Below are 22,796 nucleotides of genomic sequence, written 5' to 3'. Positions count from 1 at the left end.
TAAAGAGTCTATTAATGACAAACAGATGGGATAAGAAGCAGTCACTCAGTTTAGTGCACTGGTATTACAGGGTTAGCAGAGGTAAAATGAACAAGCATATATTTACAACTCTGAAATTTGTTCTTTCAAAATATCTTCTTCAGAAAACTCTGATTAGCAAACAGATTTTAGTCTTCACAATCACACAAATAAAATTCACTGTCAATATGTAACAGGCTGTATTGCTGTATCAGTTTTAGATGCAGCTAGACAATGTTCAACTTACACTTCAATACTGCTTGCTCATGAGTGGCAGATAAATCATTAAAACATGTTTTACAGATTAAGGAATTGAAAACTAACTGTTAACAGTAATATTTTGCTAAATATTATTATAGTGAGGCAAAATGAATATTTACATACTATTGTTCTAGACTATTTACATATTTTATTTATTTATATATTATTCAGACTTTTTACACAGTTTAGCAGAAAGAGATCCCAATCTGTACATCGAATGGAACTCCTTTGTTTTAATGCCAATGTTTGGATCATGTTAGATAGCAACAGATCTTCCTATCACCATGTTTCTCCCAAGAATAAGACCATATGGCCACTAGATTTGGTTGATAGATCTACAAAATAACCGCCATGTAAACTTATAACTATGATTCGTAACACTGTCAAAAACTCACTGGCTATGTGCAGTTTAGTAGTAGGCACAGCCTAACATAAGCCTAGTACTTTTTGCCATTACAATACTTCAAGAGACCAGGTAGAGAGAGAGGCCAACCTCATCTTTCTCTAGATCCTAGTCCAGATCTCTTTTAGGAGAATCCATTTCCACTTCTCTTTTATAGCTGGAACAGCCCAATGCTCTTGGAGAATGAGACAGTCTGAATTAGGTTAACCCAAGCAGCATGCAAATCAAGACTGAAGAAGAAATACACAAGGAATCAGCATAAGATAAAATATGGTCCAAAATAACAAAGGACTACAAAAAACCTTGAAAGATTTTTATTCCACTGCACCTAAACAAATCATTCCAGATAGATACAGTTGGGCTCCAGAAACCTGCAAATATTTAAAGAGGATGAGACAACTATAAACTACAGACAACACTGTGTCTTCTTAAAAATCATACACAAAATACTGAATCTAATAGCTCAATTAGGTTAAAAAACACATTAGAATTTCAGGTCATATATACAATAAATCTTTTAAAAATGGATCACTGGTGTTCAGAGATGAAGATTTTTTCATGTAGAGCTTGGTCTCTGCACTTTAACAAAACAGCTTTTACATTTATAGCCTTTTTATACTGTACTGAGGCTGTTTTAAGATAAAATAGAAGTCTTATTCATTTTAACTGAGCTGTATGTAAATGCTGCTCTTTCTTTTTTTCATTTTGCAAACTATAAAGAACATTTAAAGAAAGCAATCAAGTCCATGAAACTTCCATTTAAATAAAACACCTCTACAGTGCAAACACACCATAAAAGCAAGGTATTTAAAATATATCAGAACTGTTCAGCAAAACGTCTGGGCAGTATTTTGGTAAGGTTTAATTTTTGTTCAGCTGGCATCAGCTTTCTCTTGAAAGATGGAAGTATTTTCTGTCACCAGTCTGTACTCCTCTGATTCAGATTCTAAATTATCCAAGGAGAATGGAGATCAGTTTTGCCACCACAGGTACATTGAGGCTGTTTCCCAGAAGACGGTAGCATTGCTTTGTTGTTACTTTGTCAGGAAAGCCTAAAACAAAAACATACAGTGCAACACCATTAGTCTGGCTTTGTTCTCAGCTTTTAGTCTCCTCCTTTTTTTCAGTGGACAGTTCTTAATGCAGTTTGCACAGACTGCAGCAGCGTTCACCCCCTGCTCCAAAATGCACCAAGTTACAAAAATAATTCCCAATCAATTAACTGGATTTGTATCGGTTCTTCCATTAGCAGTACTGCCATCTCTAAAGTTTAATAAGAAGTCTCAAAACATCAGTCGTGTCACTAACGCTGATCTATCTTCTCTTCATCCAGCTTAGGACACCCAGCAGTCTGAAGGAGGGCCAGCAGCACCCAAACCACTTAGGACAGCCACGGAGGAACACGGCTGCGGCAGAAGGGTGAAGTGGCAATTCTGCAGACGGACTAAACCGCATTTCCCAATGAGCTTTAAATCCTGCTCCCAAACTGAGCCCCTCTAACCCTCTAGGTTAAGGCAAATCAAATGAGTCCTGCCATGCAATATACAGATTAAGCTATGAGCAAGGCTTGCTCAGCAAATGATCCAGCAGCTGAACAATTTTCCATGTAACTCAACACTGACCCTGTCAAATGATTTCAGAAATACAGACAGCATCTGAAAGCTCCTTCACATGGTAAGTGCGTGGAACGGCAGAGAGAAGAAGGGAGGCCCAGAACAAATTAAACCATTCCTGGTATTGTGAAAGGGCTGTTGCATACTGAGTGCAGGAAGGTGACCAAGCTTCTGAGAATGAGCTGCCAACGGCCAGCTAGTCTGCTGCAACTGATCTTCATGGCACTTGGCTTACTCCAGCTGTGAGCTGAAGTGCGTTTGCTCCAAGCTGAGCGAAAGATGAACAGCAGTGGTGATTCAACCTTTCGGTCATTTGCTAAGCTGCTGAAACTTGATCACATTCAATTATCTGACCTTTCCCTAAGATGAAAACCTAACTTTGTGCCCAGCATCATCACCAGCCAGACCAGCTCTGATGCACAGACACACTGTGTGGGCAATTAGTGATATATATTCTGAAGTTTTCATAGCACTTCAGAAAAATCCTCTTCCAGGGATTTCTCAGGAGAGAACAAGGTTGGGCAGTTGCTGAGCCAAGGGTGGAAAGCTGAGGAGGAGGTGTCTGGGAGAAGTTGTTCCACCTTTCTCTGCCAGTTATTGATGCCTCAAATCTGGACTACTTTGGTAAACACATCTTCTGCCAGCTCCATCCATTCTGGTCAGCTTCCTGGCACTCACATTTGGGTAAATGTTCTCTTTGGAACAATCACTCGCACTTCCACACACGCTTCCTTAGATGGAGTTTTCACATTAAATCACTTAATAAGGTACATAAACTACACATTTTTAAAGATTATACAAAAATAAATACGTATTAATGCACACACACATGTTCAAGTGCATTTACTGGCCAAGAAACTTATCCAAACCCTGAAAATTTCAGTTTCTCCTTCTGCCTCTTGGGAACTGAAAGCTTAAATTAATTTTCAGGGCTCATTGGCTCCTTTATCCCAAGCCTCCATCTGCCTGCTAGCATTATCTTCCACCTTGTCTTCTGGGCTCAAGAGCAGCCTACATCAGAAGGGCAGATTTAACAACTCATAGTGGGCTGACACTTGCTGCCAAGCTCTCACTGTATCACTTGGGTTGCACATGCTGTTTAGATGGTGTCGGTGTCTTGGCAACATGCACTTGTGCACATAGCACACTGTGATGGCTTCCCACTAGGCTGCCATTTGTGTCCTAACAGCTTACACACATCAGGACAGGAAAAATGGAAAAGGCATCCTGACATCACCCTCTTCAAAGCAGGTCACAGGTGCAAGAATACTCTGATCACTCTCAATGATATTGCTGTGGGACCCACAGTAGTGGCAAAGACAAATGACTGCAGTATTTCATTGACCTATAGTGCAATTACTAGTTACACATGTAGATGTTAAAAGCACAAATTGATCTATTAAGAAGGAACCATGATTTTGACTCTGGATCTCATGTATTGGAAAAGGCCACCAATTTGTTAAAATACAGAACCATTTAGACACACTCATGTTTCTTCTGATAATGCTGTAGCTGCAGCTAGTAACAGCTTCTGTTACAAAGCTTCCTGATATTCTCTTCACTTTATTTTAAGTTTATAGTTTTCTAACTCTTTAGTTTCTTGCACCAACACCATATTTGCAGTGGGTACATCTCCAGGCTTTCCATGGTTGAAAATTTCAGCCCAAATGTTGCTGTCACTACAGAACACAGAAGCAGAGAAATTATAGTGTGCTTCCCTCTAAAAATACCACACTTCACAACAACGACTTGGAATTTAACATAGGAGAAATGTCAGGGAAAAACCCTCTGCTGTGGCCATAAATATAGTAACTTTCAAAAACCCATAGCTTGCAAATCCTCAAGATACTTAGATTATAGCACCTAAATTCACCACAGATTTTAATCAACGTAGCACTGAGTAACTTTTTTTTTTTTTTTTTTTTAAGTACAAAGTGGGAAATGCCTTAGATTAAACACAAAGGAAAGAAATATCAGACTTGTGACTCGGCACAAAGGGAAAAGCTTGTTCTGGCTATGAATCAGGAGTACATGGGAGAGGAAGCCACTGGATGAGAGAGGCTTGTTTCATGTGTGTGGAAGTTGAAAAGCAGCAGCAAGGCAGGGAACTGCATTGTGAAGAAGGTGCCATGACTAAGGGGGAACGGTACCGCCCTCTGACAGCTGAAATCTGCCTCTGTCCCTGGCCTCCCCTCTGTAGTTCCTAGGTGACAAAAGACAAGTTTGATAAATGAGCACTTTGCAGATGGCGATGACCCAGATACTCCTCAAATTCAGAAGCCTGACTTGTATTGTGGGTTCAATTCTGGTTTGCAAAACTGCTGAAGCTCCCAGCTGCCCCTGAGTATGAGCTCTGAACAGAGAAAGCTTGGTATTGCTCCAAGCACCATGAAATAGGTCAGGTTTCACAAACTGATCACTAAAATTAATGGAGTTCTTCACAACATACAAACATCTCTACTGTCCCAGTTCTCCCTCTGTAAAATACAAGCAATATTAACCCTACTACACCTCTCAGTGACATTGCAAAGAGTGATTTAACACTTGGAAAACAAGCTGTATTTAAAAAAAAGGGCAATTCTGTCCTCAAAAAGGAGCTTAAACAGCATCGTAAACCTATATAAGCTCAATCCAGACCTGTTCAGCTCGAGTTTCTTTACATTAGCCTACAGAAATATGGAATAGAGCTGTGCTAAGAAGAAGGCTGTCTGCAAAAGAACACATTGAAGAAGAGAGGCTATGAAAAAATCGTGCACGTTGGCATGTAACTCAACACCATACACTCTGCAAACACTCTTAAGTTTAGTGCTGGCAACTCTAATGTCTGACTTTTCAACCTCGATAATGTTCTTTGAATGTAGTAATTTTGGACATAACTGTAAATAATAAACAATAAAACCAACTAAAATTGCAAAAGAAAAAATATATAAAAACTATTAGAACTCCTCAGAACTCTAAGTCACAGAGGAAGTTGAAAAAGACTATAACAAATGACTCAAGATCAGTGGTGTCTCACTCTGCGGATGCTGGTGTCACAGCGACAACAAACCAAGCTGGTGTGACGGCAGCAGGCAGTAAGAGCCACACCTTCTTGGCTGACTTTCTTTACAAGGGGATCTCTGGGTCATTTTATTTCAGGCTTAATTCTGTTTAACCTGTGTCCATTATACTGGTATTGCCGAGCCTTGTTCCTTGACTCCCTCTTCTCCACAGAAAGTTGGAAAATGAAGTAACTGACCAAGGGCTAGGAATAGCCTTTTCTACAAAACAGAGATGATTCAAAAGATCATCAACTGAAGAGTTTGATTACTCCTGAACAAATAAGTATCTGTATCTTCTGAAATTCTACTTCTGTCAGCAGCTGCAAACATGTGGAAGTGAGAAAGCAAACAGCTCAAACACTGAGAATCAGTAACAGACCTCCTAAAACGGCAAGATGTGTTGACTTACCACAGTTGTGAGCAATGTTGGCTGCTGAGTAAGTAGTTTCAACTTTTAAAAAAGTATCCCTTCATAGCCACTCAGTAATAGAGCATTTCTTATGCCAAAACCTTTTTTTGTTTGTTTATGAAGATGAATCTAACCACAGAAGCTGGTTCTTATAAAATATTAAAAAAAACCTAGTGCAAATGCAGAGAAATTCAGAGTTGGCCCAATAACAAGAATCAATCATAAGAACTGAGCAGTCCAAAAAGAAATGCAAAATAAAGAGCAAGGATCAGTCCCCAGTAAAAAGAATACACAGGCATTTCTGAAAAATGACACAGAAATGGCTACTCTGGAGCACGTACCGAATTCCAGAGGGAATCCATGCAGATTTGCTATTTCCCTTGGGGTAAAGTACCTCAGTTTTAGTGTTGACAGTTTCATAAGCTTCTCTTCTTCTGCCAGCTCCTCGATGTGTTTAAACACTGATTCAAGCTACAAAGAATATCCAAAACAACAGATATCACTGAGGCAGGCAATATGTAAAATTTAACACTCACATCTTAACAGAACCCTACTATGATTATCGCAGTACCAAAGACAACAGTGTGTTTTGCTTGAAAGCGTGATTGGTGGTGCATTTTTGCGGCCAATATCTCAACACATGGGCTTGCAAGAAAGAAATTAATGTTGCCATGAGGGCATTCATTATTTCTTCCTTGAGTCACAAACTATACCAATACTTAATGAGGCAATCAAAGGACTACAAAAGCATTTGTTAATGGCAGGATAGTGACTACTATCATTCCATAGCAGACTATCCACACAAATTACACTGTATGGATGCAGCCGGTTTAGAACATTTGCTTTGAGATTACCCTGCATTCCAAAGCTGCATTCTTCTCAGGCTTAGAAATGCCATATAATATTTGTGAATAGCACAGAAGCGCAGAAGTAGGTGCCTGTGTACAAAACAGACTTTGTGAATAGTATGTCTGAATGACGATTCATTGATACATTTATTTTTACCTTCCCTAATGACAAAATACCACTTTGTGGTGAACTCAATATCAACAGCAGAACTTTTCAAAATACCTGTTTTCCCAGATAAATAATACTTTTGCAATTCAAACATGTCAAACACTTAACAATATTTACTGGATGATCTCTGTACAAAAAAATGGCCCTAGAATCACAACACTCTAAAGTAGTTTATCCATAACTAGTCATTTTCAGCGTTTTCACATATCCCTGTGAAATCTCTGCGTGACACTACAGATAATAAAATAATAGCAACTGATATTCTCCACAGAGTGACACAAATATATACTATTCATTTAAATAAACCACTGCTTTGGAATGCAAAGTAAAAGAATTTGAAATTCAGTTGCCACAAAATGTAGTTTTAAAAGCTTTTTTGTTATAACATTCAGGATAACAAAGCAGGAGACAGAAAAAAAAAAGTTTTAAACCAAGTCATTCTCATGTTAGTCTACACATGCTTACCTGTACATCTTCTGCTGTCTGCAGAACTGAGCCTGTCCCTTCTACATAGTGGCCATACCTTAACAATAACAATATCAATCTTAAGTCAGTATTATCACCAGACCTAACAGTATTGACAACTGCAAAGATACAGGGAAGTTACTGAGATTCTTTTGCTTAACAAATAGCCTCCTGGACAGATAAAGCAAATGGCCTTGTTGGCCTATAGACAATGCCAACCCGTGAAGTGCAGTAGCCTCTGAACACGCTCTCTAGGGATGAGTCTGCAACCAACACAAAGGTTTATCCATGCTAATGCCTTTCATAAAGCAACATATGAGGCCAAGGAATTCAAGCATAGCATCATCAGAAGGGGCCATCTCCATTGCACAAACCAATTTTACATTAAGGCAAGATGTGTGAAAGGCCAGATGGTCCTAGGGGTTCAAACCATCTCTCTGTATTCAAAGAAAGATGATTAGTGTGAGCCTCCAGCTTTGCTAACAATCCATTAGCAACAAAGTGGTTTAGTCAGGTTTAACTTTTGGTTGCTTGTGGCTTTTCCACAAAGGGAAGGGATAGGGGATGGTCAGGCATCTATGCAGAGGAGAGAAAGAGAGAGAGAGAGAAAGAGCGTGAGAGAGAGAAAGAGCGTGAGAGAGAGAAAGAGAGCGAGAGAGAAAGAGCGCGAGAGAAAGAGCGTGAGAGAGACCAAATCCAACAAAAGAGTAAGCAAACTTACATTTTAAAACCATATGACAGCTTTTTTGGATGCTTTGTGGTTGATTGCCTAACATGTAATTTGCAGTCTCTCCCAGGCTATCATTTAATACAATTATGGGCTTTCAGAAATATGCCCTGCTAGTCTAACTGTGACAGTGTTTGAACATCCTGAGCAGGAGAGTGAGTCAAGTCAGAAGGTGGCTTTTGCCTCCTTTGCAGGAATCCTTGCATTGCAGGGACGTGGTCTGCATCAGCCCTTAGCAGATTCTATTTTCTAGTTTTACCTGCACATCCATAAACACAGTTATAAATGTCTTTTGCTCCACTTGGGGCCCATTCTAAAGCAAGGCACTGGAACAATATCCATTTCAAGCCTTCCTATTTCCACCATAAATAAAGGAAGAGTCTCCCTTCAGCACACGCACAAGGACCCAGCATGGCTCAATCTTGAGCATTTCGTCTGCAGTTGGAAAAGCTTATGAGTAGTTCTGCCAATGTCAGTGACAGCAACACTCATTTTAAAATAAAGGGCTTGCAAATCTTCCTCAGGATCAGAACAAAAGGTGCTGAGAGCCGATGCAGATTAGAAATACATCGGATAGAACTGTGCTGGAAATTGTTAAACTTTTTGCTTTTTCAGAATGCAATGTAACACACAGCACTGAGAAATTCAGTTATCATCTTATATAGCATCTGATCATATTTCAGACAAATGTATCTGTGCCAAAATAAATTAATGAGGATAGATTTCAAAGTAATATTTCAGTTTTATTGGGGGAAATAATCTTTTAATAGGATCCATGTTATATAAAATACTGCTAGTCCAAATAATAGCCACTAGAGAACAGAACTCCTCAAAAGACAAAAACCTGTTGATGAAAAAATGGTCTGAGTGCTGGGGGGAGTTGTTTTTTTTAACACAAATGCTAACATCGGCCATCTGCCCATTAGATTGTTATTAATTATTATTGCAGCTGCTGACTATAGAAAAATTAACATTCCTACCTTCAAATGTAATTAAAGATGGAAATTCATGCCACATTAAAAAAACAATGCATTGATTATCTGCCATTTCACTACCAGTTATAATAACAGAAGTTGGCTTAAGGAATTACAGTCTTCAATTTTCATCTGAGTCAAGATTCTTCTTCACCCTCTCTTTATTTCTGTAAGCTTTAAAAAAATCCTTTAATTTCATACATATATTATTTCTGGGCATATTGTGTATATCAGGAATTTTCAAGTAACACTGGACTGATTATATCTAAAGGAGGAGTTTACATTTGCTTGGTCCTTTAAAATGCACAATTTCCTCTCACAACTTCATCCACTACAAACATAACCCTGAGAGAAACCATGGTGTATGTAGTTTCAAGGAACTCAGCAATCATTTCCCAATTGCCTAAGAGTCCAAGGTCAGAAGGGAACACAGGATCATCTGCTCAAACCCTTGTGCATAACAGGCCATTACATTTTGTCCTGTACTCCACCAAAGCCTTTCAGAAGACATGCTGGTAAGACAAAAGCAGAAAGGCAAAAAACACTGATGAAATATTAGTGTTCGAGGTCCATGAATTAGCAAGGACTGGAGAAGGAAAACCTGGACTACCCTCATCACATAAATCCTGCTGGAAATACCTGAAGACCAACCAGAACAGAGGGAAACTTTCCTCCCAGTCTCAAAGCCAATGATCAGATGACTTTTAAGAAAGGCACCAGACAGACATCTTAGCAGAGGGATTCTTTGTACTAGCTGGAGTGTTGCTCTTCCCCATTCAGAGTCCTCTTTCCTATCTATCGTGCTTGAGAGAAACATAAAACCATAACTCCTAGAACACATACAGCAGCACTTTATTCTTGGCCTCAGAAAGTGATGGACTGGATGGGGCCTGAGGTGTAATGATATTCCTTCTCTTATTGCAGAGCTGTAAATGTTATGACCACACTGAGAATCAGGTCGGAAACCTTCCTTCCCAAAGGTTCTTAAAGAAAGGCAACAAAGACAGCACATCAGATCGTTTTAAGCCAAGAACTACCACAGCTATCTGGGCTGGCTCCTTCCACATCAGCAGAAGGACAACAGTGATGTTCCACTGCAGATTTTATACAAAGACTTCACATTAACTACTCAGGAGCCTCCTTCAGTATGACTTTGATAAACATTGACCACAAACTACCATGACGAGTTCTAGTGAAACCACAAGTGGCCAATTTATTTTTTATGACACTTAAGGCATAAAGCAGATATATAAGACATCATTTTGGTCTAAGGTATTTATCTGACTACACCAGTTAAGAAACAGATCCCACAAGAAGCTGACTCTGGCACAACTCAAAGAGTGAGGGGGGGGGAAAAAAGTGTGTCAATGAGAGCCGGGGGAAGGGCTTTCCTGTTACACAAATTCTGAATGTTTCAAATTCTTTCTCTTCTCAGCTTTTTTACTGTCAAAAAGTTGAAATCACAAAATCTGGAGGAGCTCTGTCAATCTGGAATTCTAATTTCTACTAACAGAAAAAAAAATAATTAGCTTTAGCTCACCAACTACACCGTGTTATTAGAACATACTGAGAAGTAAAAGAAAAACTCTAATTTGAAAAATTCACTGATGTTAATATTTCCCACAAACTTCCAGGCTCTAACTGGCATTTTCCAGTACAAAAGCATTCAGTGGAAAAGCTCCTCACTGGTTGTCTGTGAGGTCTCAGAATACTCAACAACCTCCAGCAGTCAAAATTGCAAAGTACAAATCACAAAATGACTAGACAGAAAAGCGCTGATATTCTGCTCCATCACACATAATTTCAAATGCAGCAACCTAACTGTTTTTATGACACGTTGCCAATCTACAGCTATTCTGACCTACAGAGCTGAAAAATCTAAGAAATCAATAAAATGTACAGTGGAGGCAGTTTTAATGAGGAACAGCTCTGTCATGCATGACACTTTGTAACTTAATTGAGCAATATAAAAAAATTCATTAATGAATCAGTACTATACCAGTCTACTGGAACCATATTTCCGCAGGGGTAATGAAGCTTTTGTGAAGGTCAACAACGAATGGCCTTGTCTTTTGTGAGAGTCTTTTTTGGAGGGGGCACATGATGTTTTGCCAGACAGATTCTCCTCTTAGCATTCCAGGAAGCACACTATATAAGGGGCTTTTTTTTTTTTTTTCAGATACCTCTGTCTTTTTTGATGAAATGACTCTCCTTGTTATTACAGTACACGAGCAATAAACACACCTAAAATTTCAGGACATGATTCAGCAAGACATTTTCTGTGCAACTTACCCTTTTGTAAAGCACGTGGATCTCCGGCAGGTGGGTTTAACAATGTCTAACAAGAACGCGTAGCGCAGTAAGGACTTTGGTGGTAAGAAATACTGACTCATTTCTTCATTTTCCTCTTCCAAGAAATCTTTTAGCATTCGAATAGAGGTATCATTGTTCTGACCATGTTTCCTTTCCATTTCTTCTACTGTTTCAAGCTTAAAAAGAAAAGCCCCTTCTGGTAAACTCTTTTTGCTGCTGCAGTCAGGAGCAATGTTTGGATGCAGATTCTTTTCTTCAGAACACAAGGAAGAACTTGCTTCGCCCATTTTGTCAGCAACTTTGTCCTTGGATAAGTCTTCTAGATCCTGATCAGGGAATCCTGTCAAAATCTAGGACCAAAATGTGAGAAAAAAAATAAAGAACTGCAACTAATAAACGACTTGACAGCAGTCTGCAAGGAGCACAAATTCTTTCAGAGATGTTCCGAATAAAGCAAGTAAGCATTCAATGTTGTTTTCATGAAGATTTAAAAAAATGTGAGCATCAAGTTTTGCTGACCTGCCAGCAATCATGTCAGAAATAACTGCAAATAAAGGCTTTTGCAAAAAGACCCCTTTCCAATGGTGTGAAAAAGGTGGCAGAATGTGATGTTTTCTAGCCCACTATCAGCCACTGTCCCCCAAACGCTTAAAGCCACCTAAGGCAGTAGCCTGCATTTCAGTCCTCAGAAAAGTCAGGATCTAGACTGAAAAAAAAGAGACAGAACTTTGAATTTTTCTGGTGATATCACTTAGCCATCTCTCCATTCACCAACACACACAACTAAACTGAAAATTTAATGCTCAGTCTCCAGGAAACAAAGCACTAACAAACTCACCTGATCAGTAGATTGAAAGGAAAATGGTTCTTTGTGTAGCTTTGCAATGAGAAAATATCGCAGTCTAGAATTGGGAATGCCAAGCTGTAAGCAAAATCCACAAGCCTTTACTCCATGTGATAAAGAGAGGAAAAAGTGCCCTATCATGTCATACAAATTATCTACCATTATATACATAATAGAACTATTCCACACTAATATATAACCTAAACACTTGTAACTTCCATGCCTAGCTATTTTCAAGGAAACAAGTGGACAACTATTCTTTGTGCCTAAGGGTTTTTACTTTCTCTGTAAATGAACAGGAATGTAAACAAACTTTTATGTGAGGTAAGAAGAATGGCATGCAGCATGATTTCTTGGGAATGTTACTAAGTGTTTTTTATAAGAAAAGCAAAGAGGCATCTCCTTGCCTTCTTGAACAAGAAACTGTAAGACAGTTCCTAGTTTTGAAGCTACCCTGTATCAGCTTCTCTCAGATATACACAGCACTTCACTGATTCCATTAGTCTCGTGCCATAGGAAACCTCCACATTTTTTTCAGTTGCCAGGGAAATGTGCAAACAAAGCCCCTCCTCCCACAAATGACACAGTCACATTTTCTGTGCTGGAAAATTCACAGGCATCAGCACTTCTGAAGCAGTGAGGCTCCAGCAGGGAAAACCACCTTCCTGGTCACAGTGTAAATTCATGCTTTCCTGAAAAATGCCACATGCTTGCAGGGCAACATGGGGCTAGGATCTGAACAATAACAGCAGTACGATTATGCCAGCATACTGATGAGAAATCAGAAGTCATGCCAGATGGTTTTCCCATTCAGAAGAGTATCTTCAGGTCTAGGCATGAATCTGCTCTGACACAACAGACCATTTTCAAATGTGCTTGGGCTCAGTGCAGTTTGAACAGGTAAAATAATATTACAACAATTTTAGTACTCACACAGGTAGGAGACAAGAGAAATTCTTGATATTTAAATCCACATGTTTCTAGTGTTCGCAGAAGTTCATTTCTGGCAGTGAAAAGAATCAAAAAGCAATTACTGCCTTCATAAAATCTTAAGGCCCTGTTTATTCTAAATAAAAACAAATTAAATTTAACACCTTAGGTACCAAGACATTCAGCAAAAGAATTGGACAGGGAATTACAGACACAAAGTCTCCCATTTCTAAGCTTGAGGATGCAACATGCAGTTCAGGGTTATTGTACCCAGAAATGACTAGTACACACTCACAGGTATCACACACCTACTTTGGTGCAAACATCCCTTCAAAAAAAATCCCATCTCTACGAGAGCACCTATGGTGCATCAATGAGGAAAATAATCAGAGGGGAAGACGTGATCTTTATTATGAATTATAAAACAGGAGATTAAAAACACCATAAATAGATCACTACTGTAGTTCACATACACGGCATCAGCTAAGCCTAATAAAGGAGCTAACACAATGGATGACAAAAACTGGTAGCTTTGATAATAACAGTGAGGTGGAACTGTACTATAAACAATGGAAAAATCACTGAAATGGAATTTTATTTTTAAAAGACTTGTCTTTTCTATTCCATGCAGACTGCACGAGGCGGGAACTATATAAACAGCTGGAGATGTGACCTGCCCGTGGCCACGTACGTGACACTGCATCCCAAGTGTCGCAAGCGTTCTGACTGGGGCGTTTCCTGACCTACAACTTGTTCCAAACCCTGGCCAGCAAGGCACAGCCTAGAGGACCACAGGGTCTACAGCAGCAGCCTCCATCTCCACCAAAGTGTGCAAATGTTCACAGAAGACTTAGAAATACAGAATCATTACGGCTGGAAGAGTGATCTAAGATCATCAAGTCCAACCATCACCCAACACTACCACGACCATTAAACCATGCCCCCAGGTGCCACATCTACATGTTTTTTGAACACCTCAAAAAACTCAAACACCTCAAACACTTTGTGTTTTAAAGAATCTTTCTCTATTCCAGCCAGAAACGAGCAGGAAGATTACAAGCCCCTATTCCCTGCTTTGCCCACAGGAGAGGGGAATGCCCTTGCTGCCATCAGGTAAGCTTACCAACAACTTTCCTCCTCCGTATTTTAGACAAGGATTATATACAGTCTTCACACTGTATCTCTGGACCATCTGATGGCAACACTGAACCAGTGATAACCTATGACTAACAAAGGTACTGAAGAAAGCCCCTCTACTGTACTGTGATCTTAACGCAAGATACCATGAGCTGCCATCATGGATAAAACCCCCAAACCTCCAAGTGATATACCTATTGTTATTCTTTTCTGAAAATGAATATTGACCCTTTCTACAGGACACAGGATCAGCAAATAAAATCAGTGGAGGCCAGTTGCTAGAGCATATTTTATCTTTGAGAAATAAAGCAAGTTTCTTTCACAACCTAAGATGTTCATGCCTAAATTAAAACAGTATTTTCAGCTCACAGATGCTAGCTGTCCCATCTTACCCTGTGTTGCTAACTTGAATTCTAGGAAATAAAAATCCTGCCTTCCCATTCTAGAAAATACATCCTTTATTAAAAACTAAACCCTATAGAAATTAGACTTTACCTTGCCGAAGAGGATTCAAATCCTTTGACGTTTTCTAAAAGTAGGTATTTTGGAAGCTTCTGGAGCCTACAAAGGAAAAAAAAAAAGATCAACAAATCAGAGTAAGAAGACATAAGGTACATTATATTCATCCACAGATTTGTTTAGCTCCAAGAAAGATCTAAGTATTTCTACATCATGCTAGCTGTTAAAGTTTAGCATCCTTAAGAAAACATACCTCAACTTTCAAGTTTGCCTAGATAGAATCACTCCCAACTAAATAAAAAAAGTGGACTGCTGGTAATTATAAAAACAACAAAAACTACTTAAATTCAGATGGACTGCTGTATTCTCCTGTACCCCATGCATGCAATTCCGAAAATGTTTAACTCTGTTAATTTCCTAAAACATATTATTTTGATAGGAAAAATCATTGTTAGGGCCAAGAGATCACTGTTTAGTCATGGAACAGAAAATTTTTGTTTTAAAGTGCCCAAACCTTAAATCAATGTCAAAATGCAACATCAGCTGTAGTGATAACACATCAGAACCAGTATTCATCTAATTGCTTTAAGAAATACAACATGTTTAGAGCTCAAACTGCAGATATTCTGTTTTGTATAATTAACTTTTTCATTTTGATGGGGGAGAGGTGAAGGAGGCACCCAAGATTTAGCAAAATTAGTGTACGGGTCTGAAAAAATGCTCGTTCTAAAACCAGCCTAGTAAATCTCCAAAGAAGGGAGCATGCCTACATTGTGCCAGGGACCATTCAAACAATTTAGAAGCACAGATAATCCAGATTCAAATTTCTGGGAATGTTCCCTGGCACTAATTAATTCCCTAGTACAGCTAATGTAGACATAGTATGCCTGTCACACACTGGGATCTCAGAACAGGGTACTAATGTCCCCAGACAGTAGCCGCATCCTTATTTAAGTTAGTAAGTGACTCTGGACCTCCACTGGTACAAATCACAGCAGAATTTGCTTTAGCACATTCTTAACTAACATCAATTAAAGACACTCATATGAAGAATTAAAAACCTAAAGCTTTTCACAACAAATGGAAAAATACGCAAGATACTACATCAAACTTGAAAATACAAACAATAATAGTGGAATAAAAAACAAACCCTAAACTGAAAAATGCAGCAGCAACCAAATTCCCCACAGAGGAATGGAGAATGTCTCTGTTGTTGTTTACTCACACTCAGCAACATCATCGTCTACTACAAAACTTATTTTTAAAGTAATGAATCCAGAGCACAGCCTGAAATACAAGAGCCCATGCAGGATCAACAGATCACAAGACAAGTAATCACTTCACAAAGACTATGTGTTAAGTACTTGGCAGGTATTAACATTACGAATGTGTCTGTAGAAAGTAGAACTTTGACATCTTAGCATTAATTTTCCCTGGGTTATGGCTTGGACACAATAAACAAGAGGGTATCCAGACCATTTGGGTTAGACTTCATTGCTGGCTGGATGCTCCAAGGATTTCCCAGGTCCTTCCAGATCTTGAAACTGTTCTTTCTGTATCTCTAAAATTTGTCTTCCCAGGCTATCTTTCAGCCTCATTTCAACAACATTTCATTATAGAAGGCTGAATATAAGGTACAGACAGCCAAAGGACAAGAAATTATTTATAGTTTCCATAAAAAAAAGGCATGCCATACCAATTCAGAATGCAAAGTACTAATTCCTGTTTTAAGAATTTCCCTTTTTTGGGCTGAAACACTCCATACTCAATGTCTGGCAAACATGTCACATCCAAAAAAATATAAAACCACTATCTCAGGAAAACATAGATCTACTGGAACTGAGAAACTCTGTAGAAGCCACCATCTTGAACATATTACAGACTGCTTAAAGCAAGGGAGATAAGGGACATGAGCAGAGTCTCATGGGGTGCTGAGATAAAGTGACTCAGCCAAGCCCAGCCCCTTTGCATCGTCATGCTGAAAAACATAGGTCCTGCAGTATCTGAAGCTCTGGTTTTGAGAAGGAAAAGCTTCTGCCCTTTATCCAGCTAAGGCAAAAGCAACCAGGAAGCAACATTTCCATATTAATTCACAACAGTGTCCCAAAAGCAGTCAGCCTCTTAATTATGTCTCAGTTTAATGGAAAGGAATATTGAGGTCAAGATTCCCTTCAAGACAAGGAAGGACCTATTATTTTGACAAATTATTAACTTACACACTATCTGCTGTTTTTAATTTACCATTTTGAAAGGTCTGTCCAGAGGACTGAGTTACACACCTTGTTCCAGAAAACACATCCTTTACAGCTTTTGGAAATCCACATTATTTTTGTGTCTGCTAGAAGCGGGGGAGTAATAATAATCTTACTTTTTACCTATTAATTGTCTAACTTACTAGGCTACAGAGTCTGTATTGTGTTCTGTGTTCTCTGCCAGACTCCTTAGCAGATCCCAGCCAAGCCACTCAGCCCTTCTGTGTCTGGGTTCTCTATCTGCTGACGACAAGGGCAAAGAGGTTGTCCCATTTGATTTTGCTGGCTGCAAAAACATTGTTTCTGGAAGAGGGATGAAGACCTTTTTCTCACAGTATTAACAGCAGCTTGAAAGAGAGGTGATTGTCGTTGTTATCAGGTTTCCTCTATGCAGAAAGTATTAATTAAAAAAAACCCACAACCAAACACCAAAAAACACACCAACAAAAAAACCCCAAAGAGACAGTCAAACCTTCCTTCATCCTCCTCCAGTTCTGAAAGCAGGAGTAACCAATAAAGGAACATAAAGAGAACAGCTGTCCCAGTCTCCAGCAGAAGCAGGACTGGCAGGAATCGTTGTCTGGTGGACCGTAACTGACGCAAATTCTCAACTCATGCCGATTGGTACCCAAAGGACACCTCAGTCCAGAAGCAAAGATTTCTGCTGGATAGTCTCCCTGAGCAACTGCTTGCTCCACTTCCCCAGGAAGCGTTCCTACAGCGCTACGCATCTCTTCCGAAAAAAGATTACAAGCACTACTTGGAGTTGATTTTTAACACTCAGTAAAGAACAATATAGGTCAGAAAAACCTACTTTGGATTTACTGTTCCAAAACTAAGACAGAAATAATACAAATAATTATGGGTACTTCATTAGCAAGTGGGGTCTGACCGGGCAGAAGTGGCAGATCAATACACAGACAAGGCCACTTCAGACGATGCAGTGCCATCTGAATCCTTTAGTATTACTACTTAAAACAAGAGACTGTCCCACAAACCAGAATTTGACAGAACAGACACTTAAAGGAAGAATGGGAAGGGACAGAAGATGTATTGTGCAGTCAAAAACATATTTAAACTTTCAAACATTACTTATTCAAAAAGTGACTAAATTTTGAATCAAAGCTTTTTATAAGCTGGTATGCCCATTACCAAACTACTATATTACATACTCCTGCTGCTACATAAAGTCAGTGCAAGTTGAGGTTGAACTGCAAAGAACTCTTTTTTTTTCGTTTATGATATAGCCACAGTTTAAACAGACACATTAAAAAGAAACCCAAGTAATGAAAGCATATACAATAACTATGAGATAATGGCATTAGTAAAACACAAGTATTTATAAGTTACATATGATCATGTGAAAACAAACAAGTAATACAACACAACACTAGTAGTATCTCTGTAAAACATTATAGAAGACTTGTCTCCCTAAAATATAAAAGGCTTATTTAGTTAAAACAAAGGCTTAAGAATTGCGGTGGAATTTCATTTATACCTTGGGAGAACATCAAGGATATAGAGAAAGCTCTTTGCCCGTGGATCGGATACATCACCTTGCAGGCCAGTTCTAAGAAAGAATAAACACACATCTGTACATCACTCAGAGCAGACTGACATTTGACTTACATTTTTCTATAAAACACTGACACTTTTTGATTTAGTTCAGAAAAGGATTCTGCAAGAGCATCGTGTATAGACATGAAGACCTGCTCACAGAGGCAGCATCCTAAGAAATGCTGTAGGGAATGAAAGTCTGCCACTGGAGTCCATCAGCTCACTGCAAGGTTAGAATTTAAGCATTCAGCAATGAAATCTACTCCCCAGTCTGCAAAGCATTTAGCATTCTGGTCTTGCACAGCAAACCCCTTGAACATACTTGGCTCTGAAAGAATAAAGAAGGCCTGGGTTCCTGGGAATACCCTGCTATTTTACATTGAATATATTAAATAATTTCCATGAATAAAGTCTCAGTGCTCCCTGTGTTGCAAGACTGAGCCCCACGGGAATGACATTGTAACCAAGTTTGTAACATTAAACTAGACAGTTCAAGTCGGTGATAAAAATGGTAACACAACAGAAGGGTTCTAGGCCTCTGCTCCCCTAACTTACACTTGTATTAGCTTGTAAAAAAAAGAATAAAGCCTTAGGAAAAGAGCATTAGCATGTCTCTAAACAGATTAGTCATACACAGGGTTTCCTTTTCACCCTATTATTAAAAAAAATGTTGAAGGAAATGTTCCTATACACATCATAGTTTGCACAAATAGACCGGCATCACTTTGGAGGGATTTGTTTTTAATCTTAGGGCATTTGATGAGATATACTTTCTTACTCAAGCAGTTCTGTCACCATCAACAGCCTTTCATGAAGTGAAGCACACTTTGCATGAGCTACTACTAGGATCTTACCTCTATGGGTCACTGCTGTCGATTGACATGAATTTGAAGCTAATCTGACAACATCTCAGTAAATTCAGCTCCCAATCAGCTATATATTTTTCTGTATCACCCATCATTTCAAAGCCATTATCCTCCTAGACTTGGCTAAAATAGAAATATTCCTCAGAACAAACTATTTGTGTGCATGTGTAATTTTCAAACTACAAATAAAACCAGACTGCACTCTTGGTCTCAGTCAGAACTGAGAAATTTCAGATCCAACTTCTGGAGTTGCTCCAGGAAAAGATTAGACTGATATCTAAAGGGAAAGAAAGGAAAGGAAGTACTCCTAAACAGCAAAATCTCTGAATGTCACTGTTGGAACAACAATGCAGTATCCAAAATCAGTGCTGTAAAAAGCTTAATTTAAACTGAATTGAAATATATATTAGAAGAAATGTGACCAATACTTAAGATTCAAATTGCTGCATTTCTTCTACTTCAGTAAACATCATGGTGTACAGAGCTATAACGTTTTTGCTTAGGAAAACAAAGATGCACAAATGAATCACACAGTCCCTCTTGAAAATATTTCTCCTTTAACAGGATGTGCCATAAAAACTGCAGTTTTCTCCAAAGTGTGCTGTATCTACCTTGTAAATGGCTGACAGGGAGGACTCATCAAAATCATATCAAAAGATAAACTGTCAAATTCTTTCAGTGTTATGCCCTGAATAAGAAAAAAAAAACAGAAGAATGTTGAGTGTTGTACACTACATGAAACTCTTAAGTGATCTTTCAGACCAAATAACCCCTCCTGCTTCCACTATATGCTTCACCTAGCAAAAAAACCTACCTAATCTCCCATTTGACCTCATAATTTCAATCTTTTCTACTTTGGCAAACCAAACCATACAATGCAAATATGTATTAAGTGCTTTAAATATAAATCCAAATCACTAAGGATTTTAGCATCTACATGTAATCTTGGGGTTTTTATCTGCTCATTCTTTCAGAGGAGGTGTGCAGTAATTTCTTTCAGTAGATCACATCAAAATACTGACTAGTTATTTCTCCCCTTCCCTCCTTCAAATAAAGTATCATTATTCAGATATGAAGTCTTTATACATCAAAAAACAATACTAACATATTCAAAACAGGTGAAAAAATATGGGGTCTTCTCAAAAGACAAAACATCTGAACAGGTAAGTAACTCAAGTGTTACTATCATAATTTTTACAAGTCCAAACTGTGTGTTTTCTCTCTTAGAAGGTCACTATCAACACTAGTATAAAGTTTACTTCATTCTAGCTTTCATCCAGTAAAAATTCCTCAAAGATATTATATGGCTGAAAGCTCTACTCTGCAAAAATATTTCTGTTCAGAGAAGAAAGAATTAGGCCTGTGGCATGAACTGGAGAGATAGAAGTACCTCTAAACTAAATTTTAACCAGCGCTACAATGACAACATATTAAGGGGCCAAGAGAAGAGAAGGATAATTATTAAGTAAACATTAGTTGGACTAAGAAATCACTACCTTACATATTTTGAGGGATATCTATATAGCAAATGTAATATAACTGCCCACAGAAACTGGGCAAAAGCTGGTGCTTTTTCTCAAAATATTTAAATAAGTTCTTACTGACTGTAATCTGCTCTTATCTACTATACAGAACCATAGGCAAGCATTCTTTTCTTTTCCCATACAAAACTGTAAACTACCATGTAGCCCGTTATTATTGGGTGCTGACTAAGCAGTTAACCTTTAGCCACCTATTGAATTCTTACTTAATCTGGTGTATTAAATTCAGTATCTTTTACTGTCATGTTGTAAAACTGTAAAAGAAGATTAAGTAGTACACAGTAATTTCTAACTAAATCTAGGCAAAATAACATGCCTAGTTTGCCCCTCAATTATTAGAACATAAGCCAACTTTACCTAGTTGTTCTTCATTTGAAGAAGGAAAAGGAGCAGAATTCCTAAACATTTGATGTACTGAGCACACAAAAATATGCAAGACTGTCCCACCCAGTATATTCTTGTGTTTTACTGAGCTCAACTACAACTACAAAATGAAGACATGTCTCCAAGTAGCTTAATTAAATTCTTTCAAAATACATGAAAACATTTTTGTTAGTCTAAAAAGATTATTTTTTTCATTCCTTTATCAGTAGTAGGCATTCTTCTTGACATTCACATAACTTTTCTTGATGCAGCACTCAAGACTTTCAGGAAAAGACTACAGTGTAAATATCCCTCTCACTTCAACAGGCAACCACAGCACAAGAAATCAAAGTTTCATAAAACTGCTATATTCATAACAACATAAATTAAATTTTTGTTTCTCTTGTTACTAATAAGGATAGCACAGACAATTTACTTATACAAATGCCAGACTAGAATTAAAAAGACACCTGCTACTCACCTCAATTGTCTTTGCCCATAATGGCGTGCTGGGAAAGTTGTACCTATAAACTTCGTTGGCAAGAGTGTTCACATCAACAGCAGCAACAACTTCTGCAGATGGGCAGCTTTCTAAAATTAAAGAAGAATCTGAAAATTGTAGTTTCTCCTTACTATTCCTTGACAAATGCATCTGTTCAGCTGCACTCAAAAATAAAAGGGAAAAGGGAAATTGCATCATCAAACTCTGCTGCGTTGCCTTTAAGACTTTTTGAAAAATATACTGTGTTTCTAATCATATGGCAAATACGTCCCTTCCTTATATATCCAAAACCAGAAGCTAACTGCACACTTCTCAATTTGTAGATAGTGTCACACAAACTCCAAACAGGGCATGTCTCTACAAAGTTCCCACTACACTCAGCTGGTCTCTGTGGCCATGAAGTTGCTTAGCTGAGGAACTCAGCCAGAGACAACCTGACCTGCCAAGTCCCCCTGCCACTCCCTGAGCCTCTCCAGCCACCGACAACTTGCAGGAACTAAACGTGTTATTTTAGAAGTATACTACTCCTCATTGTGAAAAAAATGGTATCAATAAATATGTTTGAGGTACATCTACTCTTAAAATAAAACTTCAAGAAGTTGCCTGAAAAACATTTGTGCTTATATTCCAAAAAACCTTGGGCCTTGAACCCAAAATCTGCCTCCTTTAGGTTCAAGGTCCCCAATACACCACACTCTTTGAAGCACAACACTTAGCTTCTCTTCTTCTCCTGGTATCAAAAGAAGTGTTTCTGGGCACTTAGAGGTGTTACGAAAAGAAGAGAGCAAAGTGTAACAAAACTACTACAGCTAAAAAAAAACTACAGCTAAAAGCCTGAAAGAAAAATACATAAAAAAGAAGGTAAATAAGCAATGGTTAATTTATAGAGTAACAAAATGAGAGGTTCTACAGCAGCTAAGGACATAAAAAGAACAGTGTTTAATCCACTGCTCATTGTGTCACACTGTTTATTACTACTAACCACAATGCCTTCACCGAGGCTTTTTCTCCAGGAAGACGGGCTGCGGTCACTGCTGCAGCCACAGGCAGAAAACAGACTGCACCTGACATACAGGAGCAGCTTCAACCAACAGGAAAGCCACA

At 38.5% G+C, this 22,796-nt stretch overlaps 1 protein-coding gene across 1 annotated transcript; it reads right to left on the bottom strand.

Annotated features, from left to right (window-relative positions):
- Positions 1-1,460: 1,460 nt before the first annotated feature.
- Positions 1,461-21,781, bottom strand: TRDMT1 (tRNA aspartic acid methyltransferase 1; the record flags this gene model as incomplete). The annotated part of the gene is made up of 10 exons (XM_008944798.1): positions 1,461-1,734; positions 6,087-6,216; positions 7,228-7,285; positions 11,221-11,591; positions 12,080-12,163; positions 13,019-13,088; positions 14,648-14,713; positions 18,362-18,433; positions 19,898-19,974; positions 21,672-21,781. Coding segments are annotated over 10 exons (1,139 nt in total), but the record flags the coding sequence as incomplete, so codon positions are not given.
- Positions 21,782-22,796: the final 1,015 nt, after the last annotated feature.

The sequence above is a fragment of the Merops nubicus genome, unplaced genomic scaffold (genome assembly GCF_000691845.1).
Source record: "Merops nubicus isolate BGI_N331 unplaced genomic scaffold, ASM69184v1 scaffold16647, whole genome shotgun sequence".
Classification (NCBI taxonomy): Eukaryota; Metazoa; Chordata; class Aves; order Coraciiformes; family Meropidae; genus Merops; species Merops nubicus.
This window is presented reverse-complemented; position numbering and strand designations above follow the sequence as displayed.